The sequence below is a fragment of the Caretta caretta genome, chromosome 6 (genome assembly GCF_965140235.1).
Source record: "Caretta caretta isolate rCarCar2 chromosome 6, rCarCar1.hap1, whole genome shotgun sequence".
Taxonomy (NCBI): Eukaryota; Metazoa; Chordata; order Testudines; family Cheloniidae; genus Caretta; species Caretta caretta.
Window position 1 is genome coordinate 80,591,756 of NC_134211.1, and position 21,973 is coordinate 80,613,728.

At 44.1% G+C, this 21,973-nt stretch overlaps 1 protein-coding gene across 4 annotated transcripts in view; it reads right to left on the reverse strand.

The window, feature by feature from the left end:
- Positions 1-3,997: 3,997 nt before the first annotated feature.
- Positions 3,998-21,973, reverse strand: part of PRKD1 (protein kinase D1) — a 297,785-nt gene continuing 279,809 nt past the window's right edge. For all 4 annotated transcript variants that reach the window (XM_075129740.1, XM_048854091.2, XM_048854090.2 and 1 more), the window contains 2 exons: positions 7,310-7,395; positions 3,998-4,976 (listed from right to left, as the gene is read on the reverse strand). In XM_075129740.1, coding sequence (XP_074985841.1) covers positions 4,758-4,976; positions 7,310-7,395 — 305 coding nt within the window. In that variant the 3' untranslated portion in view covers positions 3,998-4,757. The remainder of the gene's footprint in view (positions 4,977-7,309; positions 7,396-21,973) is intronic.

The following is a 21,973-nucleotide window of genomic DNA, read 5'->3' on the forward strand; positions in this document are numbered from 1 at the left end:
CGTGGAGTGGATAAAAATGTCTTAGGGCTGGTCTACACTGAAATGTTACCTCAGCGTAGCTATGTCTCTTAGGGTGTGAAACATTCAAACTCCTTAAAAACTGAGGGCTTGTCTCCATTTACTGGGGGATCGACGCATGGTCATCAGTTCACTGGGGGTCAATTTAGTGGGTCTAGTGAACCTGTCGACTCCAGTACTCCACTGGAACAAGAAGCACAAGGTAAGTCAATGGGAGAGTTTCTCCCGTCAACCCAGCCCTGTGTAGACACCGCAATAAGTCGACCTAAGGTACGTCAACTCCAGTTACCTGTATAACGTAGCTGGAGTTGCGTAACTTAGGTCAACTTAGCTCCATAGTGTAGACCTGCCCTGAGTTAGCCAACCTAATCCCTGGTGTAGACAGTGGTGGGTTGATGGAAGAATTTCTTCCATTGACCTAGCTACTGCCTATCAGGGAGGTGGAGTGCCTATAGTGATGGGAGAACCCTTCCCCTGGCTGTAGTGTCTACACTGAAGCACTATAGTGGTTTCACTCCATCTGTATGGCTAAAAAAATGTCCTTAAAAGTGATTTTTATAACAGGAATAAAATAACCTCATCGCTCCTGTTTTATTCTCTTGACCATCCTTTTTCTTCAATAACCTCACTAAAACTTTAACATTCAGTGTGCTTATTTTAATCTAATTTTGGCCTTCTCCTGGCAGCAGTTAGCGAACTCCTTTTACTTTGCTCCTTCCTTCTCCACCCACACTTAAGGCAAGTGGTCTGCAAAGATTCCCCCTGTCTACCAGAGTGCATATTAAGCCATGCAGCAGCTACCCCATTTCTGCTGAGGTTTGGGTGTGGCCCATCAGATGTGCAATATGTTTGGTAGCATTGTCACATTCCTCCAATTCTAGTGGCAACTCCTCCCTACAACAGGATTACAAGCCCTAAACATTCAAAATCACAAGTCAATTTCTTCAAAAATGAGATTGGCTTAAAAATCATGAAACTTAAACTAGTAAGTGCGGGGTTCTTTTTATTACCCCACTGGCTTGAATGTTATAGGGAGTCACATTTTTAAATTTCAAGTATGGGGGCTAGAAACTTATGGGTGTTTTAAAAATGAAAGCTGAGACGATTCCCACCAAATAACCTGATTCCTGGAGCTGAGGCTTTAAGAGAAACACACCAGATCTCATGCAAGCTGGCCAAACCAGAAATTTCCCCAGTTGATTAAAATGAATGGCCCATAGTTGGAATGATTATGGCTTGCAAACTGCTAACCTTTCCCTGAGGGAGCCTGCCTCTAGGTTTCTTTTCACTTGTTCTTCTGTCGGGAGATGTGGGAAGGGGAAGCAAGTAGGTATATGTGAAGGGGAACTAGGGGAAGGAGTCTGTGGTGCCGCTGGGTCCAGGAGGCAGGGAGCTGCTGACAAACTGGAGCTCTCCACCTTTCTCCTCTCCAGGTTGTAGAGAAAAGCTACAAGGCCAGAGATGCTAGTTGTTATATGGAAGGAAACAAGGAAAAGAGAAGGAGGAGAATGCACACCAGTCTCAGAAGATTGGAACCTCAGCTCCTGGGGTGGGTGTTCACATCTGGGCCTGTCTCAGCCACACTATGCCCAGCTGCAAGCATGCTATATGGGTGTGGCTTTAATTTGATTATATTATGCCTCTCTAAGTGCACTTACACAAATGTAATATTGCATAGAAAAGAGAAATATCAAATTTCAATAGCGCCACTAGCAACTCTTGTGACATACAGAAAAACCACCCCTGCAGGAAAATCCTGAATGAATAGACAGACTGTGTAACGTGTTCTGAAAGTCAACACATCTGGCACAATAGAGTCCAAATTTCTTGACTTTCAGGCAAAGCCTTTTTATTTACTGAAAGTTTTCTTGAGGGGGATAGATGAAATTGGGAGGGTACTTTGAGTTTTAGGGGGATCGGTTTTCCTTTTGGGGGCAGTAGAGGTTTTTGGGGTTTTAAAGTCAATTTTCATAAATTTTCTTTTATATCACAAAGAGAACTGAAAATAATTTGCTCCTTTTGACAATACTCTGACCCCATTTTTCCCCTCACCCAGCCAACAGGTTACAAATGTCCAATGCGGGCCACACACATGAAATATTCCAATGTCTGAAAATCCAAACATCTCTTGCAAATTGGTGTGTTGTACTAAATATTGTGATTTTAATATTCATTTTTAACTTCCATCAATAAACAAGAGATATAGATAAACTTTGCACTTTTACTGCGACTACCTAACAGGACAAATGAAATTAAATAATTACACAAAATATACTGAACAAAACCTACTTTTTTAAATAACATTTTTGTAGCTTAAGAGTTTCTAAGTTCCTTATGTTTTAAAAGCTGGATTATCCTGAAGAGCATTATAATAAAAGGTGCTTGGATTGTCATCCGTTCATTGAAGAGTTTGAGATCAAAACAAGTAAAGTTAAAGTTAATAAGCAGCAAATAATGTCTGTGGGAGAAAGTGTTTCTTTTTGCTTTGTGCTTTGTTGAAGATTTCTGTTATCTGGTCCAATCACCCTATGTAAAAAGCTATGGATGGAGCTCTTGGCATGGACAACTTTGCAAAGAATCCCTTGTGGAGATTGCTTGTTTGAGTAGAGACCCTATTCCTCCACATTGGCTCTGTCTCCTAGTGGCCTTTCCCTGGCAATACCACTGCCCATTGTGGCTAGGGATGCCAACTTTCTAATCACACAAAACTGAACACCCCTCTCCTGCCTCTTCTAAGAGGCCCCGCCCATGTCCTGCCCCTTCTGATGCACCCCCCCTTTGCTCCCTCCCTCCTTCATTCACTCTTCCCCACCCTCACTCACTTTCACTGGGCTGGGGCAGGGGTTTGGGGTACAGGAGGAGGTATGGTTTCTGGGCTGGGGGTGCAGGATCTGGAGTGGGGCTGGGAATGAGGGGTTTGGGGTGAAGGAGGGGGCTCCAGGCTGGGGCAGTGGGTTAGGGGGCGGGCTCCCACTGGGGGTGGGGCCGGGGATGAGGGGTTTGGGATACAGGACGGGGTGGGGTTCCAGCAGTGCTTATTGGGGCTCTGAGGAAGTGGCCGCCAGGTCCCTGCAGCTTCTAGGCGCATGGGTGGCGGGCGGCTCTGCGCGCTGCCTTCACACCCACAGGCACCTGCTCTCCGCAACTCCCATTGGTTGCAGTTCCTGGCCAATGGGAGCTGGAGAGCCGGTACTTGGGATGAGGGCAGTGTGCAGAGCTTCCCTGGCCACCCCAGTGCCTAGGGGCTGCAGAGACCTGGCATCAGCTTCTGGGAGCCCTGCAGAGCTAGGGAAGGCAGGGAGCCTTCCTTAGTCCCAGGCCCTTACTGCAACGCCCATGGGAATTTTAATGGCCCGGTCAGCAGTGCTGACTGGAGCTGCCAGGGTCCCTTTTTGACTGGGAGTTCTGGTTGAAAACTGGATGCCTAGCAACCTTAACAGTGGCCTATAAGGCAACTGAATTGAAAGGAAGTGCGGCCGTATTACTTTTCTGGATAATTTCCAACAGCCATAGGGGAGAGGATATGAATCCTGAAGCTCACATATGTTAACTATCCTGTGAGCGCTAATCGAAGGAGTCAAACTTAAAAGGAAAACAAACATCTCCATGTAACTCAGAGTGTTTCTTCCTCAATCTACTGATGCTGAGAAAGACCCCATTCCTGTGCTCACTGAAGTCAAAGCTCCCACTAACTTAACTGGTGCAAAAATCAGGTTCCAAATCAGACTGCACTCAGTATATTAAATCATCCAAGTGTTCATAGAGATGGCCAGGTCTTAAGGGGAAAGTAATTTTTAACTATACAACTCATCCTTGCTCTGCAGATGGCACATTCCTGCTCCCTTATGGAAGGGCTCCTTCAGTGGTTCCATATCACTCACTTCCACAGGCTGAAAGAATAATCTGAAAGATGCTCTAGTCCCAACCAAGCCAGGAAAAGCAACTCAGGATAACTTAAAAAGAATCACCATCAAACAGATCCATTTCAACAAGACTTTTTATTGAAAACATACACAAAGGCAACGTGTTTTTCAGCTTCTGAATGTACATGTTAGAGCAGAATGTTTTAAGAAAAGGGGAAATACAACTGACGTGTACTGCAGTTTACATTACTAAGGCGTTCAGGCTTTAGAGCAGGTTGCACCGCATGTGTGTGTGTGCTTGTGTCTATATAAATACACATACACAGATGGTGCATCTGACTTGAAACTGTACAGTATATGAAATTTGTTATATTCATGCTTTTTTTGTATCTTTATCTTAATATATTTTTTCCATAGCAAATAAACACTTTATCCAAATGGTAGAAGTTGTTCACAGAACAGCAGTAATAATCTACTCTTCAAGAGTTTGCTTACACTTCAATACTAATGGTGCACACACAACAGAGACTGGTATGGAAAGGTTCTCTCTTACCAATATGAGGCTCAAGTAAGAAAAACACTAGTTTGCAAAGGCACAGCGGAGACAGGTTTTAATGCATTTAATACATGAATTATTCACAATAACAAGTTTAGTGTGTCTGGGAACTTTTGTTAATACAACACAGTTGGTCACACAAAATAAAAATGCTTCTGTTGATTTGTCTTGGCAACTCGGATGCATCAACAGTGATAACAGTATAACAGCTTTGTTCCCATCTGACAGAAAATAATGGCAGTTCTGCAAGGCAAATGTTAAACCTGACCGTATGTATTTATTAATTCCACAGTGTTTTGACAGATGATAGGGGATGCACCTTAAAGGATGCTGACACGCTCACTAAGGGCTTTCATCTCTGCTTCCTCTGGCTCAGTATTTTCATTGTGGTTAGCACTTGGATTGATAAGATGTGCTGGATACTGCAAATCATGCTCTCCTGCATACTGTTCCCATCGTGAGTCATCGCTTTCATGGGTGATGTAGCGTTCTCCGATTTTACATTCAAGCTCCCTTAAATCTAACCAGGTTTGATAGTCCTGCATGAAAAACCAAAAGGGGTAGTATTAGTTTGAGTATTTGTAAAAATAAGTAATCTCTCTCCCAGTAGTGTGAGATGTATCATTCAGTTTTGCTGTCTAAATGCCTTGCTTTCTTCAAATGTATGACAGACAAGGCAGTTTCATAATCTCAACGTATTGGTGACAAGATCAGGGGTCAGCTTGGACAGGAGGCTCTGATTTTTCAAATCCTACGCAAGCATCAATTTGTTCGGGTAAAAATACACACTTGCCTAGGATTCCAAAGTAGCCTTGAAGTTATTTGCACAGTCCATTTTACAGGTAGAAAGGGGGTCTAGGGCATTAAACTTGGACCTGAGCCCTTGCTTCAATTCCAAACTCAGCCACAGATTTCTTGTGACTTGGGGAAATTTAATTAATCTACCTTGTGCCCAGGGCTGTCCCTAGGGGGGTGTGGGGCCCAGGGCAGGAGTGACGAATCCGTCACTTCCGGGACTGACTGCACCGGTCAATTGTGTGGGCCCACGGGGCTAGCCAAAGCGTGGGGCCCAGAGCAGTTGCTCTGATTAGCCGTACCCTTGGGACGGTTCTGCTTTTGCCTCCATTCCCCATCTGTAAAATGGGAATCTCTATGTCAATAGGGGTAGTATAAAGGAGAAAAATCCATTAATTATTGGGAGGTGATCAAATAATATAGTAAGGAGGGCAAAGTAAGTACCTAGTTTAACAGAAACTGGGAATTTTATTAAATTTGTTAAAACAGGAAATGTAGTCAGTCTGCTCTGCAGCCTAGAGAGAAATGGCAACAAATGCTAGTGGGCTGGGGCAAACATCCCAAAATATAATATTTAATTCAGAAACTGAGTTTTATAGCTGCTTCCTAATGGAGATGTTGATATTTGAGAGAGAGATGCACAAGGGTGGAAGAGGCTCTATTACCAATGTGAATATCTTTTCATAAGAGAGCAAAAAGAGTAATTCGTGACCAATTAAAAGGAAAATGTGGTGTGGAAAAATTACATAGCCTGTAAAACAACTGAACAATATGAAAGATTCAGTAATCATTAATAGCAGTGCCTTAAAGGCTTGCTACAAACCAAGACCTCCACATTCATTGTTGTGATTTATTTTGATTTCTCACTCAAACAGGAGCTAAAATAGTTCATAAATACCTAGTCCCTGGCAATAGGAGAAGATAGACAGAAATATTCCTGTCAGTACACTTCGTATCTGTGGGAGGTGATTAAATATCACAATCGTGGGGGCTGTAGAAGAAGCTACTTATCTCTGAGCCTTTTACAGAATGAGGGAGAAAAGTACATATCTCCAAATAGTTAGGGGCAAATGCTTCTGTGACCCCAGGATTCTCACTGCCTCATGACTACAAATGATAACTTTGAAACTAAAGCCTACAAACCAGTACAATCTAGGAGCTCCTACTATACATGCCAGTACTTCAGGGTCATGAGCAACACAATTAGCTTCCTCACACCCCACTCTTACAGCTTGTTCCTGTGAGGTGATGAACATTCTCAACTTCTTTTGCAGGCACCTCTCTGAATGCCTGTTGACTTCAGTGGAAGATTAAGGACTTTCTATACCTTGAGGAATCAGGCCCTGAATGGTAAACCTCTCTGATAGGGGACCCAACGCACACCCACTGCCTGCATCCATTTAGTTTTCTGTACTTTACCCTGCAACAGATTTTGGCTGCTTCCAACTGAAGTCTCAACTGACTGGAAGACAGTTCCACTGGATAGTAAAGCCTAAGACTCAATGTGAGAAACTGGTACTGTTGGACATAAAGTTTAGGAACAGCTTTAACACTTGCAAAATTTCCTTTAATTAAAAATGATAATAATGCTGTATTCTCCTTGAAGACACAGTAGAACTTTGCTAATTCACACTGATGCATGGGAGACCTGCTGCCAGTTAATTAGCTGTGTAAATAAGCAAATTAGGACCTGATCCAAAGGACACTGAAGTGAATGTCTTTCTATCAACTATAATGGGTTTAAGATCAGGATTTAAAAAAAAAAAAAAAAAAGATTCTACAGCACAAAATGTATATTGTTCAGTTAGTTTGACAAGCTTAGTTTTTTATGGCATTTCATAGTACACAAGTGTATTGTAAAGTAGCATATTTTGTAAAAGTAATGAAGTCTTAGTAATATGAAACTTTGCTATCTTAAAAATAAATAATATCCTGTGCACAGGGAAAAGTCTGCTTGGAACCGAGGAAAATTATCAGGGTTTACAGCTTCTACTCTGTTTAAAGACCAAAATATGTTCATGTTTAGAATCTAAATATGGATACAGAAAGGGGGAAAAAGCATGAAGTGCAGCTTTACCTGTAACCATGGATGGCTTAGAGTCTTGTCCACACTGTAGCGCTTCCTCATTTTCACTTGCAGCAAATTATTTATGAGATCAATAGCTGAAAAAAATAATTTCAGAACATATCACACTGAAATATAAAAATGTATGGCAGGAAGGGGTTCACAGATCTCGGATAATGAGTTTCAGCTGGTCTGACCAATTCAGTGTGGTTATAATCTGTATCCAAAAGGTGTCATGTAATATGTCATTGGAAAACTAATAACTCATGATCATTAATATTCTTGTGGGATGTGTGTATTAAGAGTTATGGATCTATTCTGGAATGATGACTAAAATGTGTTTAAGCCAGGCATATCAAAAAGGAGTTGGTAATCAGGTCTGCCCTAGACAAAGGAATTTACTGTGTATTTACTTCTATGACCTGCCTGGTTATCAAAGACAATGAAGATCCATTTACATATAAAGTAAACAATGCTAAAAAGCATGGGGCAAGGGGCAGACGTGTGTGTGTGTGTGGGGGGGACAGATTCCAGTAGGGAAGAGAAACTTTATCTGGGCTGTAGAGACAGGGGGTCTGAATGTCTAGTAATAAGCAACTGAATCGACTGATTGTATACAATACTACTGTATTATAAATGTTTGTCAAATGAGGTGTTTATGAAAGCTTATAATACACTAGTGATTAACAGCATTGTAAAATATATATATTAACACTATATAAGGAATTTTGGATACTCATTGATATAAGGCTGTACTGTCTGTCTCCAAACTAAGCGAGAGACAGGTTTCTGCCAGAAAGGAGTGAACATGATAGCTATTTACCTATCTTCCATGTACATCTTAGCATGGTGTAATTGAACACTGGAAGCCCAATTTACATACGGGGTGGGGGGGGGAAGCCCACAGGAAGGGAAAAACAGCATGAGGTCACTCTGCCTCTTGAAACAAGGTAATTGAACTTTGGAAGATACAAGCAAGGGCAGAAGCCATCTTTGATATCCATCGCTATACAGACACAAAGGAACAAAGCTCTTGCAAGCTTAGAAAGGTGGGTCCTTCAAGCAAGGGTTGGGTAGTTGAAGTCTCTGGGAACTGAATATAGGTGAGAAATGCGCTTAGGAAAAGATTTTTCACCTAAGAAGACACCATCTTGTACTTCTCAGAAAGGCCCTGACTACGGGAAAGTCAGCCATGACTTGAAAGAAGGAAGATTTGGTGAGCAAAACCACATAGAACAAAGTCTGTATCTTGCTAGATTAAGTTTTACACTCTTGGATTCATGTCCTCACTTTTATTTGCTTGTAATCCTTTCTAACTTTATTCCTTTCAGTTGGATCACTTAACTTATGTCCTATTGTTAATTGTTTGTCTGTTACTGCAAACCAACTCAGTGATGTGTTTGAAGGGAAGAATGTATTTACCCCAGTTAATAAGCTGCAATGTGCTTTTGTCTCTTTAAAGAAATAACAAACTTTTTTATTTCCCTGAGTTGTCCAGGAGAGGGCTGGACACTTCAGGACACATGGTTTTGTGGAAATTTGGTACTGGGAGTGTGTTGAGGTCACCTTGCTGGTTGTAACCAAACCTGGTGAAAGCCAGCGTGGGGCTGTAGACAGGCTGCTGGGGTCAGAGCTGCTGAACCAGGAGTTGTTTAGCACACAGACACTAAGGGTTTGACCTGAATACTTGTGGGCTGGCTGTGAGTGTCCTAGGCTGAAAGCTACAGCAGCAAAGCACTGAAAGGCACCCAGGGTTGTAGGGCAAGTGGTGACACCTTCCCCCCTGCCCACTGGTCTGAATTGAACCTCGAAGCATGGCACCATGTTGGCTATTACTTATTATCTTATTATTTTCTAGGTGCTTACAAACTGATTTAATGGTCTATAATTTCCTGGGTCCTCTTTGTTCCCCTTTTTAAAGATAGGTGCTATGTTTGCCCTTCTGTCGTTGTATGGGACCTCACCTAGGAGTTCTCAAAGATAATAATACATTTTTTTCAACCTCAGTATGAGTTTTTTAAAAAGGGCAATTCAAACAATGGAAAGAATTCTGAAAACAGACCTAATATCTGTGTTGATTGAATTGCATTATTAAAGTATTGGAGATTCACAAAGTCACACTTTGGCTATCCCTCGATGTGAGGATGATGTCTGCCAAAGGGGTTCATTAGTGGATTTTTAAGTGGCTGAGGAGCCCAATTCGTGCCCTACAGATTTTCCCACAGGAGTGACAGGTGGAATCTTGGAGGAGACATAGTTGTTGGCTGGACTGTTGTGCCCTTTCTTTCCTCCTTTGTTGCTTCTCTGTCTCATGAATATGTCTGTTCTCCTCAAAGTGAGCTGTGGCTTGGTGGATGGTGTGGTACCACTGTGTTGTGTTGTTCACCGAGTCCTCCCAGTTTGTTGGGTTGATGCCTCCTTTTTTAAGATGTACTTTCAGTATGTCTTTGAAACGCTTCCGCTGCCCTCCGTGAGCCCTTCTTCCTTGACTTAACTGAGAGAAGAGTACTTGCTTTGGGAGGCAAGTGCCAGGCATATGTACACAGTGGCAAGCCCAGCAGAGTTGGTGTTTCTTGACCTGAACTTCTATACTACTGATGTTGGCTGCAGAGAGAATGAATCATAGAATATCAGGGTTGGAAGGGACCTCAGGAGGTCATCTAGTCCAACTCCCTGCTCAAAGCAGAACCAATCCCCAACTAAATCATGCTGATGTTAGTGCGTTCGTCTTCCCAGCTGAGAATCCTCCTGAGTCCTGAGGCAGTACTGTTGGAACCACTCCAGCTGCTTGAGATGTTGTCTGTAGGTTACCCAGGTCTCAGACCCACAGAAGGGTGGGGATGAAAACTGCTTTGTAAACCAAGATCTTGGTGCCTGTTTGCAGATCCCTATAATTGAAGACATTTAAGCAGTTTTCCAAAGGATGTGCTGGCACAGTGGATCCTATATTCAATTTCTGTGTCAAGGCTGGCTGTTTTGGAGAGGTAGCTGCCAAGGTATGGAAAATGATCCACATTTTCCAGGGGTTCTCCGCTGATGGTGATTTGTGGAGTACGAAGAGTATTTGTGCAGGTGAGGGCTGGATAGAATACCTTGTTTTTCCCAATGTTGAGAGAGACACCCAGGCTGTGATAGGCATCTGCAAAAATATTTAGGGTACTTTACAGGTCGGTGTGTGTGAGAATGACGCAGTCACCTGCATACTGAAGGTCAGTGATGCCAATTCTTGTGATCTGAGATTTTGTTTGGCGATGTCGGAGATTGAGTATCATATGGATGGCCAAATCCTCAATCCCAATTCCATCAGGAAGGTGGTCTCGGAGAAGAATCAGGATCACAGCATCGTAAATGAGAAAAGTGTTGGAGCAATGACACAGCCCTGCTTGACACCAGTGCTAAAGATGAATGGTTTGGTCTCTGAGACATTGCATGGAATGGTGGCAGTCTTTCCATCATAGAGTAGTCTGATGATGGAAATGAATTTCTGTGGACAGTCAAACCTACATAGCACCTTCCATAGGGCATCACAATTAATGGAGTCAAAGACCTTGGTTATATCGATGAATGCCATGAATAGTTCCTGGTGCTGCTCTCTGCACTTCTCCTGAATCTGTCGTGCTATGAAGATCATGTCAGTTGTGCCTCGGGATGGCCTGAAGCCACACTGTGATTTGAGGAGGAGTTCCTTGGCAAGGGGGAGAAGGCAGTTTAGTAGGATCCGGGCAAGGATCTTCCCTGCGATGGAGAGGAGAGCAATACCTCTGTAGTTCCCACACAAAGATATGTCCCCTTTCTTGAATATTGTAACAATGTTGGCATTCTTAAAGTCAGGTGGAATTTCTTCACAGGTCCAGATTTTGTCGAGGAGTTGTTAAAGTTTGTGCTGGAGCATTGTTCCACCAGCTTTAAAAACCTCAGCTGGGATGCCGCATGAGCCTGGTGTCTTGTGATTTTTTTTCTGTCTGGGTGATGGCATACCAGACTTCCTCAAAAGATGGGGGATCAAGAAGGTGTTCCTTTGCTAAGTGTTGTAAAATAGACTTGGTGTCTTCAGACTTGGTGTCTTCAGAGACTGTGGATCTGCGATTTAGTAGGCTCTCAAAGTGTTCCTTCCAGTGTTATTTAATTGCTGCATTGTCCTTGAGGAGGGTAGAGCCATCCTGGGAACGTAAAGGGGTTGGGCCTTAGGAGCTTGGCCCATTTATAGCTTTTGTTGCTTGAAAGAAGCTTCTAATGTCATCCTGGTCTACGAAATCCTGGATCTCAGAGGCCTTCTCTTGTCACCACTTATTTTTGATGTCACGTAGCCACCTTTGGACTTCGTCTTTGAGCAGGTGACAAGCCTCATGTTTTCACTGGGTAGAGGAATAATTTTGCCAGTTACAGAATGCAGTTCTTTTCTGTTGAATTAATGCTAGGATTTCCTGGTTGTTTTAGTCAAACCAGTCTTGGTGCCGATGAGTGGAATATCCTATTGTTTCAGCACATGCACCGTCAACGGTATTTTTAAGTTGATTCCAGTGCTCTTGAGTGTCAGTGATGTTATGAGGCAAATTAGAGAGTTTCTCAGACAGATGGTGCTGGAACATCTCGCAGCTGGCTTGGTCCGGAAGTGCTTTGCTGTGGTACTGCTTTCGCTTAGTCTTGGGGTGTTTGCGGTGTGGTGGAACTGCAGGTATAGGATTGATCTTACTAACCAATGGTCTGTCCACCAGTGATCTGTACCTCTCATGGCTCATGCTATATGGACATCAGTGTAATCTCAAGTTCTGATTATAACATAGTCAAGGAGGTGCCAGTGTTTGGAGTGAGGATGTTTCCAGGTGGTCTTAAATTTGTTACTCTGCCTACATTTGTTACTCTAGTATTTGTGATGAGCAGGTCATTCTCCACACATTTGCTGAGGAGGAGAATACCATTGGGGTTTACATTTCCCACCCCTTCTTTGCCTATTGTGCCGCTCCAGAGTTTGGAGTCCCATCCAGCTCTGGCACTGAAATCTCCCAGGAGGATGAGTTTGTCTGCCTTAGGTGTGGCTGTGAGGACTGCATCAAGAGCACTATCCAACTGCTTCCTGTTGTCTTCCTCATCAAGTGTTGGGGCGTATGCATCAATGACTGTGGCATATCGGATCGCTACCCCTTCCTGCTTCTCCACGTGGGCACCAATGATACTACCAAGAATGACCTTGAGCAGATCACTGCGGACTACGTGGCTCTGGGAAGAAGGATAAAGGAGTTTGAGGTGCAAGTGGTGTTCTCATCCATCCTCCCCGTGGAAGGAAAAGGCCTGGGTAGGGACCATCGAATCATGGAAGTCAACGAATGGCTATGCAGGTGGTGTCGGAGAGAAGGCTTTGGATTCTTTGACCATGGGATGGTGTTCCATGAAGGAGGAGTGCTGGGCAGAGACGGGCTCCATCTTACGAAGAGAGGGAAGAGCATCTTTGTGAGCAGGCTGGCTAACCTAGTGAGGAGGGCTTTAAACTAGGTTCACCAGGGGAAGGAGACCAAAGCCCTGAGGTAAGTGGGAAAGCGGGATACCGGGAGGAAGCACAGGCAGGAACGTCTGTGAGGGGAGGGCTCCTGCCTCATACTGAGAATGAGGGGCGAGCAGCAGGTTATCTCAAGTGCTTATATACGAATGCACAAAGCCTTGGAAACAAGCAGGGAGAACTGGAGGTCCTGGTGATGTCAAGGAATTATGATGTGATTGGAATAACAGAGACTTGGTGGGATAACTCACATGACTGGAGTACTGTCATGGATGGTTATAAACTGTTCAGGAAGGACAGGCAGGGCAGAAAAGGTGGGGGAGTAGCACTGTATGTAAGGGAGCAGTATGACTGGTCAGAGCTCCGGTACGAAACTGCAGAAAAACCTGAGTGTCTCTGGATTAAGTTTAGAAGTGTGAGCAACAAGAGTGATGTAGTGGTGGGAGTCTGCTATAGACCACCGGACCAGGGGGATGAGGTGGATGAGGCTTTCTTCCGGCAACTCGCAGAAGCTACTAGATCGCATGCCCTGGTTCTCATGGGTGACTTTAATTTTCCTGATATCTGCTGGGAGAGCAATACAGCTGTGCATAGACAATCCAAGAAGTTTTTGGAAAGCGTAGGGGACAATTTCCTGGTGCAAGTGCTAGAGGGGCCAACTGGGGGGAGCTTTTCTTGACCTGCTGCTCACAAACTGGGAAGAATTAGTGGGGGAAGCAAAAGTGGATGGGAATCTGGGAGGCAGTGACCATGAGTTGGTTAAGTTCAGGATCCTGACACAGGGAAGAAAGGTAAGCAGCAGGATACGGACCCTGGACTTCAGGAAAGCAGACTTCGACTCCCTCAGGGAACGGATGGGTAGGATCCCCTGGGGGACTAACATGAAGGGGAAAGGAGTCCAGGAGAGCTGGCTGTATTTCAAGGAATCCCTGCTGAAGTTACAGGGACAAACCATCCCGATGAGTCGAAAGAATAGTAAATATGGCAGGCGACCAGCTTGGCTTAACAGTGAAATCCTAGCGGATCTAAACATAAAAAAGAAGCTTACAAGAAGTGGAAGGTTGGACATATGACCAGGGAAGAGTATAAAAATATTGCTCGGGCATGTAGGAATGAAATCAGGAGGGCCAAATCACACCTGGAGCTGCAGCTAGCAAGAGATGTCAAGAGTAATAAGAAGGGTTTCTTCAGGTATATTGGCAACAAGAAGAAAGCCAAGGAAAGTGTGGGCTCCTTACTGAATGAGGGAGGCAACCTAGTGACAGAGGATGTGGAACAAGCTAATGTACTCAATGCTTTTTTTGCCTCTGTCTTCACTAACAAGGTCAGCTCCCAGACTGCTGTGCTGGGCATCACAACATGGGGAATAGATGGCCAGCCCTCTGTGGAGAAATAGGTGGTTAGGGACTATTTAGAAAAGCTGGACGTGCACAAGTCCATGAGGCCGGACGAGTTGCATCCAAGAGTGCTAAAGAGAGAGTGCTAAAGGAATTGGCGACTGTGATTGCAGAGCCATTGGCCATTATCTTTGAAAACTCGTGGTGAATGGGGGAAGTCCCAGATGACTGGAAAAAGGCTAATGTAGTGCCAATCTTTAAAAAAGGGAAGGAGGAGGATCCTGGGAACTACAGGCCAGTCAGCCTCACCTCAGTCCCCGGAAAAATCATGGAGCAGGTCCTCAAAGAATCAATCCTGAAGCACTTACATGAGAGGAAAGTGATCAGGAACAGTCAGCATGGATTCACCAAGGGAAGGTCATGCCTGACTAATCTAATCGCCTTCTATGATGAGATTACTGGTTCTGTGGATGAAGGGAAAGCAGAGGATGTATTGTATCTTGACTTTAGCAAAGCTTTTGACACGGTCTCCCACAGTATTCTTGTCAGCAAGTTAAAGGAGTATGGGCTGGATGAATGCACTATAAGGTGGGTAGAAAGTTGGCTAGATTGTCGGGCTCAACGGGTAGTGATCAATGGCTCCATGTCTAGTTGGCAGCCGGTGTCAAGTGAAGTGCCCCAGGGGTCGGTCCTGGGGCCGGTTTTGTTCAATATCTTCATAAATGATCTGGAGGATGGTGTGGATTGCACCCTCAGCAAGTTTGCGGATGATACTAAACTGAGAGGAGTGGTAGATACGCTGGAGGGCAGGAATAGGATACAGAAGGACCTAGACAAATTAGAGGATTGGGCCAAAAGAAATCTGATGAAGTTCAATAAGGATAAGTGCAGGGTCCTGCACTTAGGATGGAAGAACCCAATGCACAGCTACAGACTAGGGACCGAATGGCTAGGCAGCAGTTCTGCGGAAAAGGACCTAGGGGTGACAGTGGACGAGAAGCTGGATATGAGTCAGCAGTGTGCCCTTGTTGCCAAGACGGCCAATGGCATTTTGGGATGTATAAGTAGGGACATTGCCAGCAGATCGAGGGACGTGATTGTTCCCCTCTATTCGACATTGGTGAGGCCTCATCTGGAGTACTGTGTCCAGTTTTGGGCCCCACACTACAAGAAGGATGTGGATAAATTGGAGAGAGTCCAGCGAAGGGCAACAAAAATGATTAGGGGTCTGGAACACATGACTTATGAGGAGAGGCTGAGGGAACTGGGATTGTTTAGCCTGCAGAAGAGAAGAATGAGGGGGGATTTGATAGCTGCTTTCAACTACCTGAGAGGTGGTTCCAGAGAGGATGGTTCTAGACTATTCTCAGTGGTAGAAGAGGACAGGACAAGGAGTAATGGTCTCAAGTTGCAGTGGGGAGGTTTAGGTTGGATATTAGGAAAAACTTTTTCACTAGGAGGGTGGTGAAACACTGGAATGCGTTACCTAGGGAGGTGGTAGAATCTCCTTCCTTAGAAGTTTTTAAAGTCAGGCTTGATAAAGCCCTAGCTGGGATGATTTAATTGGGGATTGGTCCTGCTTTGAGCAGGGGGTTGGACTAGATGACCTCCTGAGGTCCCTTCCAACCCTGATATTCTATGATTCTATGATGATATTGGTTGTTGCTGAGTTTGAGCTGAAGTGTCATGAGACAATCATTGAGCCCAATGGGAAGCTCCAAAAGCTGACTGGTGATCGTATTTTTGATGGCAAAGCTAATCCTATTAATGTGTCGCTCTTCAAGTGGCTTTCCTTTCCAAAAGAAGCTGTAGCCACTTTCATTCTTTCAATTGGCCCTCATCGGTTCAGCAGGTCTCACTAAGAGTTGCAATGTCAATTTTGAGTCTTGCCAGTTCTCTGGCAATTATGGCAGTTGTTCTTTCTAGGCATTCACTGTGCAGAGAGTCCATAAGGGTGCAGACATTCCAGGTGGCGAAATTCATTGTCTTATCTCTTGTTTCAGCCACGGAGTTCAGTGATCCCACTGGACGGTGCCATCCAGTTGGAAGAGTGTGAGATAGCCTCTGTTTGGGGCAACTTTTCTATCCCCCTCCTATTTGGAGTGCGCAGAGGAGATCCTAAAAAAACCTGCTCAGTCACAGCTGCTGCCGCCGAAATGCATTTCTGTCTCATCCAAGCAAAAGACGACTGTCACATGGCTGCCCCCTGCATGCAAATTTATGTATAAAGACTCCCAGAGATCACTGCTCCTGTCTTCACCGCCACTCGTTCGTTGCTGCAGGGCTCTGTGTGAGCCCTTTAACGTGGGGAAACCGGTGCGCAGGCATTGACCACACGAGACTTGACAGGAGGGAAACCCTGACCCAGGGGCAAGGAGAACCAAGACAGCCGGGGGCCTCCTTCCTGCTGCAGCCCTTATTTGCCTTCACAGCCACAGAGTACTAAAGGTCCTCTAGATGCGCCTAATCCATTGTTGGGGTTTTGTGAAGTTCGGACCGCGGTTAGTCAGGAGCCTCACCTCAGACCTGCTTGCCAAGGGGGACCCTACAAGGAGTATGAAAGCTCCACACGATGTAGCTCTGAGGGTCTTTAGCCCACACAAACCTCTACATCACAACAAGGTCGCAGTCCATCAGAGAGGATACACTTGGAGACTGATTTGTTTTTTTAAACCAGTTTCTAAAAAAATCAGACATCAGACTCAAACACTATGGATTGCAAACATTTTAATAGCTCTAGAAAGCCTGGTTAAATTACTTTTACAATATTATACAAAAATGATTAAAAATAGAAGGTTAAGACTAACAATGGCTGTAAGTCTTCTACTACTGGACTGCTGGCCAGGAGAGGCTTCCTTATAGCAGGCTAGGTGAAAGTGCTATGATGATTACATTGCTGCTTCTCCAAACTTCCTTACAGTACAGTACAGCACAGCACATTACTACCTGCTGCAGGTTATTCCCTTCTACTAAGTGCAGTATAAGGGCTTGTCCACACTTGAAATGCTACAGTGGCACACCTGCAGCACTTCAGTGTGACACAAAATGAAGTTACTTACCCATAACTGGAGGTTCTTCGAGATGTGTGGTCCCTATCTGTATTCCACTGAGGGTTATGCAGATATACCATGTGCTTGGAGCCAGAGCTTTTGAAAGTAGTACTGTTTGGTGGTCTGCACATGTTCCCTGTGAGAAAGGGGGCAGAGGGTCACCAGTGTCTCCAATTCCTTCTCTACCACAGATCTATTGGATCCGCAGCAGAGGGGATAGAGGGGGTGGTGATGTTGGATCACAGATAGGGACCACACATCTCAAATAACCTCCAGTTATCGGTAAGCAACTTCATTTTCTTCTTCGAGTGATGGTCCCTATTGTATTCCACTAAGGGTGTGTAACAAGAAGTACCTATGTGGGGGGGATGGTGCGAGGAGACTGTGGAACAGAGGATTGCTGCTCCAAATGAAGTACCCGTCCCAGAATCATGCACTCGAGCGCAGTGTGTGGAAAGGTGGGTACCGAACTTGCATATGTCTGCAAGGGGCATGTTGTGGAGTGCAGCTATAGTTGATGCTTGCACTCTCATAGAATGGGCCCGAATCCCTTCAGGTGGAGCTTGCCCCAATAAATGGGAGCAGCATGTAATGCACCCTAAAATCCACTTGGAGATTCTCTGGGTGGAAATGGCTTACCCTTTGACCCTCTCCACAATGGCTACAAAAAGCTGAAGAGATTTCCTAAATGACTTTGTCCGCTCTCAGGGGTCAATGGTATCCATTCCACTGGAGGAGCCAGTACCAGGAACTGCATCTGTCTAGAGACCAACAGCTCCTCAGACGCTGGCAGAACTGGAGCAGGCCGAGTCGCAGGATCCGTGATTGGTGCTGGCGGATCTGGTGACCAGTGCGCCCGTTTCTTGGTCTTATGAGACTCAGAACATGTAGCTCCTTTGTGACCAGAACTCATGGATGGTGCTGAATCCTTCTTAGACTTGGAAGATGACTCACTGCCATGCTTATGCACATGCTTCCTTGGTTCGTGGCTAGGCCCCAACACGGGGTCCTTAGCACTGGTATCGGAGGAGCCTGATGGAGGTCCCACAATAGGGGGAGCACTCTTTGCCTGTGCAGGTTGATGTGCGGGGGCGGGGGGCGGTTCCCTGGTCAGGCTTCAAGACCAGTCCCATGGCAGTCTCCATAAGGTGGTTCCTGAGGTGTAGAGTCCGGTTCTCTTGAGCACAGATAGGAAAGGACAGTCAGATACTGCACCTGGATGTGAAGTGGGCTGCCCCCAAGCAGTACAAACAGCAATGGTGCTCGTTGCTGATGGAAATTGGGCGAGGGCAGGAAACACAGGTTTTGAACCCCAGCATCTTTGGCATAATCTAGTGTCCAGGTCCAGGTACTAGAGGGGGAAAGTTTGGTGGAAACACTGCCAAAGCAGCATCACCAGTGCTAAATCTAGTATGAAAGGAAATTTCAAACAAACAAAAAAACCAGAACAAAATAATAAATCTAAACTGCAAACAGTACTAAGGATATTTTTGTAAAATTTTGGAAAGTGTATCACAAGGACAATAGGAGAGTAAAAGCTCTGACTCGCTCCATCCAGCAGGAGGAAGGAACTGGAGACACCAGCAGCCCACTGTCCCCTTTATTGCCTCAGGCAAAATCACAGGTGGCACAAGGTACATGTACAGACCATCAAACAGTACAGCTTTCAAAAGGGCACACAGCCCTTGGTGGATACAATAGGGACCATCACTCCAATAAGAATTTACACAGATGGGAGGGCTCTCCTTTTGGTGTAGGTAATCCACCTCCCTGAGAGGCAGTAGCTAGGTTGGCCGAAGAATTCTTTTGTCAATCTAACACTGTCTATGTGAGGGGTTACTTTGGCTTAAGTACACTACTTAGGGGGGTTGGATTTTTCACACACCTGAGCAATGTAGCTGAGTCAAACTGACTTTTTGTGTAGACCAGGACTAAGTGTTAGCCAGCTATGGCGCTTAATGGGTCCAATTACCTGCAGACCTTGCCTCAGGCTTGGTCCACACTTCAATTGTAGCTATGTCAACCTAACTTTTGCCAGGGAGTGAAAAATCCACCGACATAGCTAACCCTCAGTGTGGACTCAATTTTGTCGATGGAAGAAAGCTCCCACTGACATATCCAATTTAATTTGGAAAGGTGGTGTTCCTGCCTCTATTGACAGAAAACGCCCTTCTTGTGGTGTAGACTACATCTACACTATGGGGTTATGTTGGTGTAACTTCTCTTTACTTCCCTTCACTTTCAAGGACCTCCTCAGCATATACTCAACCTACCTTTCATCTTTCATGGGCTATGAAGATGCCTGCCCTCACTTTGCCAATTATGCCAGTCTTGATTGCCCTTTTCCTTTCCCTTTTCCAAACACTTGCTTGGTTTCTACCATGCTACCCCTCCAATGCCTGGAAGGAGCCCTCTGTAAATAGCCACAAAGCCACCTTATTGCCTCCTTCAAATCCTTTCTTAAAACTCTCCTCTGCTATCATGCCTACAAAAACTCAACAATGATTAGGCAGGTAGTGTGCTCTAACCTCTGCTTATCATGCTAACCAGCATCATCACGCTGTTTACTTGTGCTTCCTGTCTGTTGAATCCACTTTATCGTACACTTAGGGCTTGTCTACCCTACCGCTTAAGTCAATGTAACTGATGTCACTCAGGGGTATGAAAAAGCCGACATTGCTTCCGCCTCTTGTTGAAGTGGAGTAATTATGCCAATGGGAGCACTCTCTGTGGTCAGGAATAATTTTTAGGTTAAGTGTTTTTGTACAATGTGTAACACAATGGGGGGTTGATCCTTGACTGAAATCTCTAGTCGCCACCACAATACAAGTAATAAAAGATAGTCATAAGGGGGAAAACAGCAAGAAATGTAAAGACACTGAAGCAGCAAGTGTGACCTTTTTTACTTCTCTGATTTTCCTCTGGTTGTGGTCTAATACCCCATCTGTTTTATTTTGAATTTGACAATCTAAACACAAACAACAGTCCGAACAATAAGTAGTGTTAGTAAATCACATGTCCATTCTAGTTATTGTTCCTTGGAACAAACAAGCCTGTTATCAGCATTTTTGCAGTCTGCTCCTTTGGCTTGCTTTCTGGCCCTGGTTACTAGATCAGTAACCACAATAGCATTCTGAAAGGGTTACACTTTTCCATTCATTCTGCTCAGAGTGATGTCAAATATTGTGTGTGTGTAGTCCATCTTTGAAATGGGGACAATGATATTCTTATATTCCTCTATAAGGCACTCTGAAATCAAGGGTCACAAATGCTATGAAACAGAAAGGTGATATTATTATATAATGCTGGTTTATGTATTGAGATTTTCAAAATCAGAAATGCCCCCTTGAAAGCTCTAGTCACTTTTTCATATATCAGTTAAAAGTTTAAAACAACTTAAAACAAGAAAAGCAAGTACTGACACTTTCTAAAGCCAAAAAGAAGAAAAGGAAAGTCCCAACAAAGCCACACAATACTCTCCAGCACACTGTATTATTATTACTGCCATGTTTGTGTCTGGTTCTGCCCGCCTTAACGTATTACTCAATAAAATGTAAATTGACATTTTGGGAAACAGCCTTCAGAATTATATTTACAGCATCCTTTTGAAAATGTACACATTACAAAATTTCCTAAGAACTGCACACAGTACAATAATGACCAAAAAATCCAATCTACAAGTTTTATTGCTTTGTATCATTAGCTGTTTTATAAACCTGCTGTAATTGTAACCCAAGTTATGTCTTTAGGAATATAAAATTGTTAACTAAACATAGTAACATAAGGTTGGGGTGGGGAAGAAGCTGGTAGATTATATGAAAGAACTGTTACGTTCTAACGGGCTTCCAAAACTGAACAATTCTCTCCAGAAACTTGGTAAACAATTCTAACGTAAGGTGCTTTACCACCAAGCGGCTGCATTTTCTCCACCTCTGATTTTGTGTATTGTAATAATAACCTGTCTTCATGAAAAGTATCTTTCAAAAAGCTAAGTATATATATTAGTCTTAGGGTTTGCCTACTCTTGAAATTTGTTGTGGCTGAACTCAAATTATTTCATGTTAAAGTGCCCTGTGTCCACAAACAAAGGTGGTGGTTTGGTTCATTATTTATTTATTTATTTATGTAGGCAAATCACACATTAACTTCACTTTGGAAGCTGGCTGCTGTTCAATGCCTTTAAATTCTGGCATATAACGGAAGTAATCTGGGGTACTGTGGTGATGTAATTTCTTTGGTAATCTTGTACAAAAACAGATTTAATAATGCCTTTCAACATCTCATCTCGCTATCTACTGGCAACCTTTTGTTTATATCTTCTGTCTTCAGTTACTGGCAAGCCAGCCTCAGATAATCTCTGAATTGCTCCAGGTTTCATCTGACAAGGTGCAGGTTTAATTCAGGTTTATCTTGGGAATTTTACTAGCTACAGAATGCACTTGGTTATACCACAGAATTCTCTTCTAGCTATGGATCTCCATTGGACCTGGAAGCCATTTTCAATGATCTCCTTACTTAGTTCCAACTTGAACCTCTCAGACCTAAATTAATATGACCTAAAAGGGCTTCTCACCTGACCATAGACTACAAGAACTAACTTCTTTGGGGTCAATTAAGGGTATGTCTACAATGCAAACAAACAACAATAAACAAACCCTGCAACAGTAAGTCTCAGGCTTGTGCACAATGTTCTCCGGTGCTAAAAATAGGTGTGTAGGCATTTCTGCTCAGGCTAGAGTTTAGGCTCTGAAACCGACCTCTGCCAGGCTTCAGAGCCAGAACTCCAGTCCAAGCA